General features: G+C 41.6%; 1 protein-coding gene across 1 annotated transcript in view; it reads left to right on the top strand.

Moving 5' to 3' along the window:
- COL3A1 (collagen type III alpha 1 chain) overlaps positions 1–8,790 on the top strand; it is a 52,027-nt gene extending 43,237 nt beyond the window's left edge. Inside the window, exons 39-51 of the mRNA XM_071747790.1 lie at positions 268–429; positions 525–632; positions 1,278–1,385; positions 2,540–2,593; positions 2,778–2,885; positions 3,457–3,510; positions 3,620–3,727; positions 4,895–4,948; positions 5,155–5,262; positions 5,645–5,927; positions 6,534–6,721; positions 6,898–7,140; positions 7,591–8,790. Of these exons, the coding sequence (XP_071603891.1) occupies positions 268–429; positions 525–632; positions 1,278–1,385; positions 2,540–2,593; positions 2,778–2,885; positions 3,457–3,510; positions 3,620–3,727; positions 4,895–4,948; positions 5,155–5,262; positions 5,645–5,927; positions 6,534–6,721; positions 6,898–7,140; positions 7,591–7,737 (1,725 nt within the window). The 3' untranslated portion in view covers positions 7,738–8,790. The remainder of the gene's footprint in view (positions 1–267; positions 430–524; positions 633–1,277; positions 1,386–2,539; positions 2,594–2,777; positions 2,886–3,456; positions 3,511–3,619; positions 3,728–4,894; positions 4,949–5,154; positions 5,263–5,644; positions 5,928–6,533; positions 6,722–6,897; positions 7,141–7,590) is intronic.
- Positions 8,791–12,028: the final 3,238 nt, after the last annotated feature.

Genomic DNA, 12,028 nt, shown 5'->3' on the forward strand with positions numbered 1-12,028 from the left:
GTCGTGTTATGCAAACCCTGTGTCCAGACAGCAGGGAGAAAAAGATAAAAGGTTTGAAAGTGGTAGATGAAAGGATTGTCTCTGTAAGGTCTCCATAAGTCCAGATGCTGTTTGGGTCCATGAGATTTAGGAGGACCCTAAATCCACCTTCAGGCAATGAACCAGGGCTGGTTGGTTTCCATGAGGAAAGACCAAGAGCAGTAAATAAATGTCTGCTACTGTGTTATGTACCACATCTCATGCTCTTCTCTTTAAAATTCCTTTTAGGGTAGCCCAGGTCCCCCTGGTAATGCAGGACCTGCTGGCAAGGATGGGCCTCCTGGACCCCCTGGTAGCTCTGGTTCTCCTGGTGGTCCAGGACCTGCAGGAACAAGAGGTGAGCCCGGTCCACCAGGTGAAAAAGGGCCACCAGGTGCAAGAGGAGAAAGGGTAAGTACACATCCGGCAAGGGACAAGTCTGCTCCTTGGCAAGGGTTACATTTGAGGATCCTCTGTATTTACTGATTTGCCCTTTTCCCAAACAGGGGGCACCAGGAGAACCAGGACCTCAAGGCATCGTTGGTGGCCGGGGCAACACGGGTTTGCCAGGGCTGCGTGGCCCGAGTGGCCCTCCTGGCGTGGCAGGTGCCAGGGTGAGTGCATCCACTGCAGCACAGCCTCAGCTCCAACCCAGCTGATGAGGACACCTTTGTGTTTTAAAAAAAAGAATGTGTTGCATTTTTAGTCCTGAAGGCAGAGAATTTACACTTATTCTTGTTTACATCCCTTAGACCAGGCTTTAAAATGAAGCTGTGGGATGTGAGGTTGTTTTTAATCTTTATCACCAAGAGTCCTGGATCAGATTAATTAGCAGTATATAACCAGTTTCACCCAACTAAAGAGGGCATTGGGCTATAAGCTCTTCTTGAGATAGCAAAACCAGTAAGACAATACAAAGCAAGAAAAGGTGATGTGAGGCTATTTCTGTTAACCTCTCTGGTTGTTATTTTGGGGCACATAAGAATAGAAAGATCACCCCATTTATTATTTCTTAGTTAACAAAACCATAGGGAATGGTCCTTGGGTTCAGTGGTCTTGCATGAATATTACTACCAAAGGAAAAAAAATCAGTCTGGGCAAGTTTGAAGCTTTCTTATTTTGAGTATTCCCAATTCCTCAAGTCAGTCACCTGATTAGGTCCCCTTCATAATCACAGTATATTTAATTAAAGATGGAGATTCTGATGGTATTTCATAAGTACATTACCTGTAATTAAATCTTTCCTTTTTTTTATTCAGGGTGAAGATGGTAAACCAGGCACCAATGGTATCCCAGGAGAACGTGGTGCTCCTGGTCCACAGGGTCCCATTGGACAAAGAGGCTTACCTGGAGAGCCTGGCAGAGATGTGAGTGGATGTGTTACACCTTCCTGCTGGCTTCTGAGTTACAAACAGAGATTCAGGGACTAAAAATGCTTTAAGGTCCACAAAGCATCCCTCAAGTGCCTGATGCACCAGGGCCTGAGCAGATGGCATAGAATCATAGAATTGTCAGGGTTGGAAGGGACTTTAAAGATCATCTATGTCCAACCCCCCTGCCATGGATCAGAACCTCCCACCAGATCACGTTTCTCAGAGCCCTGTCCAGCCTGCCCTTAAAAACTTCCAGGGATGGGCCTTCAACCAGCTCCTTGGGCAACCTGTGCCAGGGTCTCACCACCCTCATGGTGAAAAACTTTTTCCTAATGTCTTATCTGAATCTACCCTCCTCTAGTTTTAACCCATTCCCCCTGGTCCTACCAATACCCAAGATCCCAAAGTGTCCCTCCCCAGCTTCCTTGTAGCCCCTTCAGATACTGGAAGGCCACAACAAGGTCTCCTCAGAGCCTTCTCCTCTCCAGACTGAACAACCCCAACTCTCTCAGTCTGTCCTCACAGCAGAGCTGCTCCAGCCCTCTGAGCATCCTCCTGGCCCTTCTCTGGACACATTCCAGCACTTCCATGTTTTTCTTGTAATAGGGGCTCCAGAACTGGACACAGTCCTCCAGGTGGGGTCTCACAAGAGCAGAGTAGAGGGGGAAAATCCCCTCCCTTGACCTGCTGGCCCAGGACGAGCTTGGCTTTCTGGGCTGCAGGTGTACACTGATGGTTCATGTTGAGCTTCTCATCCCCCAGCACCCCCAAGTCCTTTTCCTGGCTCTCAAGCCAGGCACTGCCCAGACTCCACCAGTGTTTGGGATTGCCCTGACCCAGATGCAGGACCTGGCACTTGGTCTTGCTGGACTTGATGAGGTTCCACACCTCAGGTGGTGTAGCCTGCAGGCTCTGCTGCACCACTACCTGTGGACTCTGTCTCTGTCTCACTGGGAACTGAGCAAGAGGCTGCCCTGCCTGCACAGCCACAAAATAGTGCAGGTCTGATAGATCTTTTATGGGCCCCTCCACCTCCAGGAACTTTTCCTTCTAGAAGATTTTCTTCCTCAAGCATTATTTAAACTTACTGGAGAGCTATCTATTTGTCACCCAGGTTATGAACAAACTCTACCACTCTTCTTTTCCAGGGTAACCCTGGCTCAGATGGATTGCCTGGACGTGATGGATCCCCAGGAGGCAAAGTAAGGAGTGACCAATATCTTTAGATGGCCAAATAAATATTATGTAGAGGTGACAACGTATGTAGGTGCTGCTGTGCAACCTAATTTATTCCTTGAATCTCTTTGGCTTCGCTGAATATACCTTTTAGGCTGAAGTTCTGAAAAACATTAAATTTATTCTCCTGTCAACTGTGACTGTCTGCAGGGTGACCGTGGTGAAAATGGCTCTCCTGGCCCTCCAGGACCTCCTGGTCACCCAGGACCTGCAGGTAACGCAGGAGCACCTGGAAAGGCTGGTGAAAGAGGATTTCAGGTAAGACCAAAATAAAAAGCTTACTGCTTGTTCACATACCTTCCCCATGCAAAGTCCATTTCATCTTGTAATGAAGTGGAATTTTGAAAGAAATCATAAATTTGCTCCTGAAGGAATATCAAGGGGGAACACATCACAGTTTATCATCTTAAAAATTATATAAATGAAGCTCAAAATCCACATACTCCTTAGGATGCCAAAGAGCACATCATCCCACCAGGCTCTATCTTAATTTCCATCCCATCTGGTGCTCATGTAGCACAAACAATGTTATTTATGGAAACCAGGGGAGTAACTCTGAGAGTCTTCAAGTTATTTCTGTGAAGTGCTGATGCCAGCACACCTTGAGCACTGAGCACTCCCCAAAACAAAGAAGGGTTCCAGTGGTATGGATCAGTCCTACAAGCAGCTAAAACTGACACTGATAGAAAAGAGCAATCACCAGAATTCTTCCTGATGATGTAGTGTGTTTCCAGCAGCTGCTGCCTTTGAGCACCATTTACCTGGAATTAAAAAGGTGTTTTAGTCAACTCCAAGTGATCCATGACCTCTTATTCTTATTGTGTCACAGGGTCCACCTGGCCCTCCTGGCTCTGCTGGTCCTGCTGGTGCTCGAGGTCCTGCTGTAAGTCATATTAAAGCATTTGTGATACTTTACATTCACCTTTTCCCTTTATATGGGCATTTTTCTTATTTCTTTGTGTATCCCTTCTGTTGTGAATCTGCTCTTAAAGGGTCCTCAAGGTCCTCGTGGTGATAAGGGTGAAACTGGTGAAAGAGGCAGCAATGGCATAAAGGGTCATAGAGGATTTCCTGGTACCCCTGGTCTTCCTGGTCCTCCTGTGAGTATTTTGAATCAGGATGGGAATTGCAGCTGGTTTTAGTTCCTGTGGCTTCTGTCCCAGGGAACTAGTTAGCCTTAGCTAAATTACCAAGAAAAGAAAAACAAATTCTAAAGAACTTGTGAATTTGATTGTCAAATGTGTTCAAAAGTCTGGATTCTCTGAACCATCCTGAGAGAAGTGTCAAAGAACTGGAAGAAGCTGCTAGGAGCTAAAACTGGGTTTTCTAAAATCCCTTCCTGCTACATGTCTGCCTTTGCTTGCAACAAACACTTTCCCCATTCATTTATTTATCCTATTCCTGATTAAAGTGTAACAGACACAACTAAATCCATGAGGAAGCTGTAATTACAGTAATTAATAGTAGGGTAAAATGGGCACCAAACTGTAAACTACTGAACTGTGACCATGGATTAACATTTTGAACAGTTTGTGATGGCCAAAGGAATCAGAGGGCAATAGTCAGGCATGCCCCAGGAAGCTCTGACAAGTACAGATTTTAAGTGGGATTTATACTGAAAAGAGCTGTTAATAGCACTCAGCATACAACTGACCCCAAATTCACCTGGTTCCCTTCCAATGGTAGCAAAAGATGGAAGGGTTAACTAGAAATGCCACCAATACCAACCTATTTAACAACACACTTATAAACTGAGTTAAAAAACAGATGATAAATTCTCACTTATACTCTGATAACAAGATGATTAACAATTTTTTAAGCATAGCTCTTTGTGGTGCATATACATAAAGCAAATTTTTTAATGCATTCAAAACCATGAGTGCAAATAACCAAATTATTCAAATAATTTTACTGGTAACATGATTTTATGGTAAAGTGCAGCATGTTTAGCTTAGAGCTTTCTGTTCTTATGAATATAAAGTTCCATCCAAAGCTCGTTGATGGCAGAATGTATTTTGGATGTATTTTGGATCCTGTATTTTGGATGCTATTGCATTACTCTTATTTTTTCATATAGTGATGATATGATAACTTTTTTTGGTTAAAGAATGGCAACCATTCTTTCTCATACCTGACATAAGCTCTTTATAAAGAAGAATTTCATATCCTCTCAAAGATGTTTCAATGTCCCTACCCAAGGTACCTCCAGCTAAACAGAAAATATTACTGGAAGGTGTGTGACTGACTCACTTAACTTTTCTTTATAGGGTCCCCTGGGTCCTCAAGGTGCAATTGGAAGTCCAGGAGCTTCAGGTGCAAGGGTAAGACAAATTTTTTACTTAGCATAACTGGAAGGAAGGCTCAGACTGTTTAAATATATTATTTCTTTAAGTGTCCATCTTAATAGGCAAGAGCTTGAAGAAGGACACCTGATAAATTGCATAGAAATACTCAGAAAGTATGTTTGAACTTGAGAGTATCTGGTAAGCTATTTTGACCATATTATTTGTGCTCAATATTGTTCTAGGGTCCCCCAGGACCATCTGGGCCACCTGGAAAAGATGGTAGAAGTGGCTACCCAGGTCCAATTGGTCCCCCTGGCCCCCGTGGTAACAGAGGTGAAAGTGGCCCTGCAGTAAGTAACTTGTGCACCCTCAAAAAACCAAATCTTCAGGGATCAGTTATGAAACACAGGGTGCTGTCCCATTTAAATCTTTATTTAAATCTTTCCCTTAGAAAATTCTGCAGTTTGTGGACAGCACTTGTGGTAGGATGTATCTAACTATTGGGGCTAAACTTTAACAAAAGGAACAAAAAAAAAGTCTAATTTTAGAAAAATAAAGACCTGTAAAGTCTAGCAGATGTTTATATATAGCAAGTACTATTATTTAATGAATAAATTAATTGATTGCTTATGCAAGAATTCTCATTTTTTATGATGAGGCCCCACACAGACTTTTATTTATAGCCTGTGACCTCTACTCAGTGCTAACTTTGCTAATTTTCTATTTTTTTAGGGCCCACCAGGTCAGCCTGGGCTTCCTGGTCCTTCTGGTCCTCCCGGTCCATGTTGTGGTGGTGGTGCAGCTGCCCTGGGTGCTGGTGAAAAAGGTCCAGTGGGCTACGGGTATGAATATCGAGATGAGCCAAAAGAAAGTGACCTCAATCTGGGTGACATCATCTCCACAATGAAATCAATCAACAACCAGATAGAAAACATCATCAGTCCTGATGGCTCACGGAAGAATCCAGCTCGGAACTGCAGAGATCTGAAATTCTGCCATCCTGAGCTGAAGAGTGGTATGTTAGGGTTTTATTTTCACTAATTTTAGACCATCTTGATTTTTTTCTTTTGCTTAATGTTTTTGTCTTTAGTATTTAAATGCTGATATTCGCTATAAAATTTGATTATTTTTTCTTTGAAAGTAAATCTCATGATAAAGATGATAAATGTAGTAAAAGGTTTAAACTTTATCTTTCTGTGCATTTACACACAGAATTTAATTTCACTCATTGAATCATAGAACACTTTGGGTTGGAAGGGACCTCTAAAGCTCATCAAGTCCAACCCCTCTGCAGTAAGCAGGGACATCCTTCTCACATGCCTATAAATGACCATTTGTTTAAATAATTTGATGGTGAAAAAACCACCCATGACACTCTAAGCTCTCTATATTTTTTTTAAATGTCAGTCATACTCCCTTATTCACATGAACTCAGTATATTTTAATATCATCTTATTTTTCTGTGGCCTCTCTTCTGTCTAAATAAATATGCTTCCTAATTTGGCTCAAGAATCTGGCATGGAAATTAGCTTCACCAACCATGCAGTCAGCTCCTTCTCCAAATACATTCAGCCCCTTAACATGTTTTCTGGGTTGGTTTGTTGGTTTTTTTTAACACTAGGAGAGTACTGGATTGATCCTAACCAAGGCTGCAAGATGGATGCTATTAAAGTATATTGCAATATGGACACTGGTGAGACATGCCTCAGTGCTAACCCCAGAACTGTGCCAAGGAAGAACTGGTGGACCAGTGAAAACAGTGGAAAAAAACATGTTTGGTTTGGAGAATCTATGAATGGAGGCTTCCAGGTAAGAAATTACCAGAGTTAACAGCCAAAAGAAAGGTAGTACAACTACTGTGCTGGCACACATCTAAAAAATAATCTTGAAATCAACCTAAGCTAAACTTTTAGTGTGTGAAATAGTAACGAGTTGGACTCTCTTTAGAGGTGATTAAATAAAAACTGTTGCTTTGTGCTCTCCAGTTCAGCTATGGAGATCCTGACCTTCCAGAGGATGTCTCAGAAGTCCAGCTGTCCTTCCTCCGCATCCTCTCCAGCCGTGCCTCCCAGAACATCACCTACCACTGCAAGAACAGCATTGCCTACCTGGACCATGCCAGTGGGAATGTTAAAAAAGCTCTGAAACTGATGAGCTCCACGGAAAGTGAGATCAAGGCTGAAGGAAACAGCAAGTTCACATACGCTGTTCTGGAAGATGGCTGCTCTGTAAGTAAACAAGACCTTAAGTATGGCAGTTTAAGAAATCTTTCCCCTCTTGAGAGGACTCAACCCACAGCAAAGGAAGAGCTGCACGGGTACCTCCTGGCTTTGGAGCCACAGTTAGAGGCTGATACAGTCATACAGTGAAATCCCAGGGAATGAGTTTTGATCCCATCCAGGGCCAACTCTAAAACTAAGAGGACTGGTGGGTTAACCCTCTCAGTTGAGCAAAACCCCCCACAAGACCTCACCTGGAAGGTCCAGACATGCAAGGAGTTTGCCCTCATGTTCCTTTCTACAGAGGTTTTCACAATGTGGAGGGAACACCTTTAAAATGGGAAGAGCAAGGCTGCAATTTACTCAAGTGTAGGGTGACCTTCACGTAGCCCAATGTGGATGTCTCTAACGTGTTGGGTTTTGGTTTGTTGTTTTTTTCTCTTCTTTTTTCCTTCACAGAAACACACTGGTGAATGGGGTAAAACAGTCTTTGAATACAAAACACGCAAGACAATGAGGTTGCCCGTGGTTGATATTGCACCTCTGGATATTGGTGGTCCTGATCAGGAGTTTGGTGTGGACGTTGGCCCGGTCTGCTTCTTATAAACCAAAGAACCTGCTCTTTCTGAAACCCCAGCAAACAGATTCACACTCCAACTGTGCTCCTTTGTTTTAGCCTTGTCAGCTAGTACAGGTGACCATCTGTATCCCAGTTATTTATTAACAAAATTTCTGGGGGAAAAAAAATCAATTTGATATCAAGGGTTATATTTTTTTTTTTTTCGCTATTACACAAAGTACAGTAAAAATGCTTTTAATTTTTTTTTTTGCTCTATTTTTTTTTTACCAAATTCCATCTTCAAAACATGTCTCCGTGGTGCTATTAATACAACTTCAACACTTAATAAAACAACACTGTGTTCTATTAGTTGAATGTTAGCCAAGTTCCCAAGCACTGATTGCTCCCAGTACCAAAGTTTACCCTTCTTTCTGAGATGCAGTCCATAAAGCTCAGAAGTGCTCCCTGTTTCAACTACCTCAACACGGACAGAAACTGGGATGTGTCTGATGAGTCAAACCAAACATCAAACAAATCTGCCAAAAACCCAGTCAGTGGAACAATTTGGTACAAAACTGTCTATTTCTGTACTGATTAGCTGTGAAAGTAGTACAGTGCATACTCACAGTTTAATACCTTCATGTCAGTAGTCACCATAATTTTCTTGTTGGATTGTATTCTGTTATCAAAGGTGCTTCTCTACTTTCCTGTCATTGCTGGTCAAGACCACTAAAATTAGGGAAGTGTAAAAGATTAATATGATGGTGCTAAATGTATTTTTCACTCCTAACTCTGCAAGTCAGGGTTATTGACTTGCTTAAAAAAAAAAATAAAATAAAATAAAAAGAGGTAAAGGATTAAAAGCAATTGTAAATGTCTCCTGGCAAAGATGATCATTGGAATGTCATAGCTGAGAACTTTCTCCCTTCACTCTGTAAAAGTCAATAAAGAAGCAAAATTGTGAACTACTTCTGTCACATTAACACATTTATAGTGTTGAAGGTTAACCATCTTTGTAAGCTTTTATATGGTCGTTGGTCTACTCCTTACAGAGACACATAATAAAATATCTTAATAAAATTCCTTGTTGTTTCATAAAACTGACTTTCTTAAAATTTGTTTTACTATTTTGTATCTCTTCTTTTCCTCAAACAACTTGGCCAGGCAGGACACAACTCTGGCACCACTGTAACTGATTTCTCTGAGATAATGAAGGAAACCTTGGCTGGAGAACTGGCCTCAGGGTCTCCTCTAGTGCAGGCAGCTTGATGTAGCTGACAAGGGAAGCATCCTGATATATTTTTATGGCCATTGGCACCACAAACTCATTCAGCCCCAGCTGATAGCAAAAATTCAAGAATATGCAATCACCATTAAAGCTTGAGCTTCAGCCCAGTGATGATTATGGTGCCTGCACCCCCTAAGAATACTTCCTAGGTTGGAGCAAGCAGGAAAATTGGGCAGAGAAATGCTGGTGGTTTTGGTTTTTTCTTTTAAGGAACCTCACCAGATTGTGGTGCCCTGCTCTGGCACTATGGAATTTGTAGGTGCTCAGGGAGAACCAAAATAGGGAGGGTCTGGGCAGACCTTAAGAGCAGAAATGCAATATCAAGGTGGGCATGACTCTACTCTATGCCACATAAAAGAATAGCACCAATAATTTATCAAGTATATAGTATTTATCAAGTTATTATATTTATAATATATTATAGCCATAATTTACAATAATATATTATATAATACATAATATATACTTTTATATAATTATATGATATAAAATATAAATATATTTAAATTTATATATTTATATAATATATAAAAATATATAACAAATATATTATATGTTATAGCATATAATATTATGAAGTTATTATAGTATAGTATTTATTAAGTCAAAATTAAAAAAAAATATATAAAAAAATATACATTATATCTGAGTTCCAGGCTAGCACCACCATTATTGTTACAGAGCAGCACATCAAGTACATCAACTACAGCACTCCTGGGAATCCCCCCCTTTTGCACAGGTAACCAACTGAGGTCTTTCAAAGCAGTGTAAAACCACTCTGCTTTCAAGCCCTAAGTGGAATTTTAGGTACAGATTCAAATGCAGCTTCCTCTGGCATAGAAAATGTTAACTGCTGTGGCAAAAAAGAAAAAAAAAAAATACTGTAGGCCTCCTGGCTGAAAGAGAGGCAGGAAGCTGAAAAGACATGGAGAAACAAGGAAAGAAGTTGCCCACATAGCAGTCAGACTGCCTGATAAAAGGCATTTCTCTTTCTGACCCACATTCAGTCATTTGTTCCCCAGGCACTTCATGGCACCACACTGCTCTGCCTCTGAGGAAAACCAGAGAAGGAACTAAGAAATACACAAAAAAACCCAAAACAATCACTCACCCACAAAACCCCAGCTCAAAGGATCTTCCTAGACCATGCCAATGGCTTTAAGATATCATTAACTTAGATTTAAATACTCCTTGGACCATTACCTGTCAGGTGAATTGCAGGTTAGCACCTAAAGCTGTAGCTCTTTTGAGGGACAGGAGACCTTTTTTCTTCTGGTGAAGGTGTCCTCCCTGACTTTTGGCTGTGGCACAGGGACTATTCCAACACCTACTTTCTGCTCTCTTGATGCAAATCATGTTTAAAGCACACAGAACATGACAACAATCCAGCAAACCCCAAGAGGAAAAAACCTGCAACCTGATTAGGCCCTGATGGGAAACAATTTCTGAACACCTGGGAGGCACTTCCACAACCTCCCCCCATGGCCATTACATCTAACAGCTGAGTGGCACCAGGCACTGCTTTAAAAACCCCAAAAGCAGCATCTCCCACCCCTTAGTGAGCACAGGGTGAGCAGCTTGGCTTCAGCAACCTCCCCTTTTGGAGGCAACCACCCTGAGACAGCTCCTGGCAAGAGCCAAGCCCTTCAGTGACTTTGTCTCTTCACCTCCGTGGTGAGTTTGCAAAAATTTGCTTGTAATGGGGTGGTGATGCTTTCTGAATCTGAGCAGCTACTGGGCATCTCTTTTAGAAGCTGGCTAACTATGTGCAGCTCTCCTTGCTGAAAAAAAAAAAAAGAAAAAAAAAAAAAAAAAAGAGAGAGAAGCTAAGCAATTAAATAGGTAGCAGTCTGGGTCTATGTGTTCATGGTTTCTTTGGTATTTCTATTTCAGCTCTTGGACTGCTCGTTTTCTTTCACCTCTTGTGATATTTTTTAGTAACACATTGTTGTTGCCCTATATAACAACTTTTACCTTATTTGCTGTATGGTATTTGCTTACTTGCAAGAAATCTCTTCTCTTACAACTTCTACATTTCCATTTACAGTCCAGGACATAAAGCCACCTGGTCTGGTGGAGGTGTCCCTGCCCACACAAGGGGGGTGGGAACTGGATGATCCTTAAGGTTCCTTCCAGCCCAAACCATTCTATGATTTAGTTTTGGTTTTCTTTTTGCAATTGTTTTACTCTGCCCTCCTGGGATCCTGTTATAATCCTATTATAAATATTCTCTCTCAGCAACATCAATTGCCTAGCAAGGATCCAACCTTCACTATAGCTTTCATTTCCTGAGGAAAAAAAAAAAAAATATTCACACATCTATAGCTTCTGAAAGTGTTTATCAGCCCAATAATTACTTTGCTCAACCTCAGTCAGTTACCCAACATAAAAAAACCCCTTAGGGGCACTTACCTACAGTAATATGAAAAACAATAATTTTCCTCTTAGCTCATTTTTGACTCTTCACAGGGGACAAAACCCCTTCCTCATTCTCCTCTGCTGTGTCCTGTACACTTTGGTTGTGTTGTTTCTAGCTGTGATGCAGCAATTATATAATTATATATAATTATATAATTTTCCCTTCTTGCATTTCTGTGCTGCTTGATGCATTCTCCTGCTGTGACTGTGCAGAATTTTTGTAGCACTCAAAGTTTCAGAGCTGAGTATTCCTGGTATCTGGAAGGAAACTGACACCTAAGCAAAGGAGTTGGAGGGGGATTTGACCCATGGGATTTGACCAGACAAGAGAATAACCACTGAGCTGGAGAGGAGCAGGGGAAGGAAAAGGGGAGTGTGTGGAAGGAGGGGGGAGAAGATGCATTTTCAGGTGCTCCACCAGCCTTTCAAAAGAGCAAACATTCAGCCTAAACACAAAGTACTAAATTAGTTAAACCACTGGGCACGTTTAACTGATGTGGCTGATAAACTCTGGCACTGTGATCAGGTCTCTCCTCTGCATCTCTTTCTGATCGAAGTCAATTAAGAGAAAACATCAAGCAGGAATAAGAGAAAAAACCTTGGAGAAGTTATTACTAAAGTCCTTTAAAATC

The sequence above is a fragment of the Heliangelus exortis genome, chromosome 6 (genome assembly GCF_036169615.1).
Source record: "Heliangelus exortis chromosome 6, bHelExo1.hap1, whole genome shotgun sequence".
Taxonomy (NCBI): Eukaryota; Metazoa; Chordata; class Aves; order Apodiformes; family Trochilidae; genus Heliangelus; species Heliangelus exortis.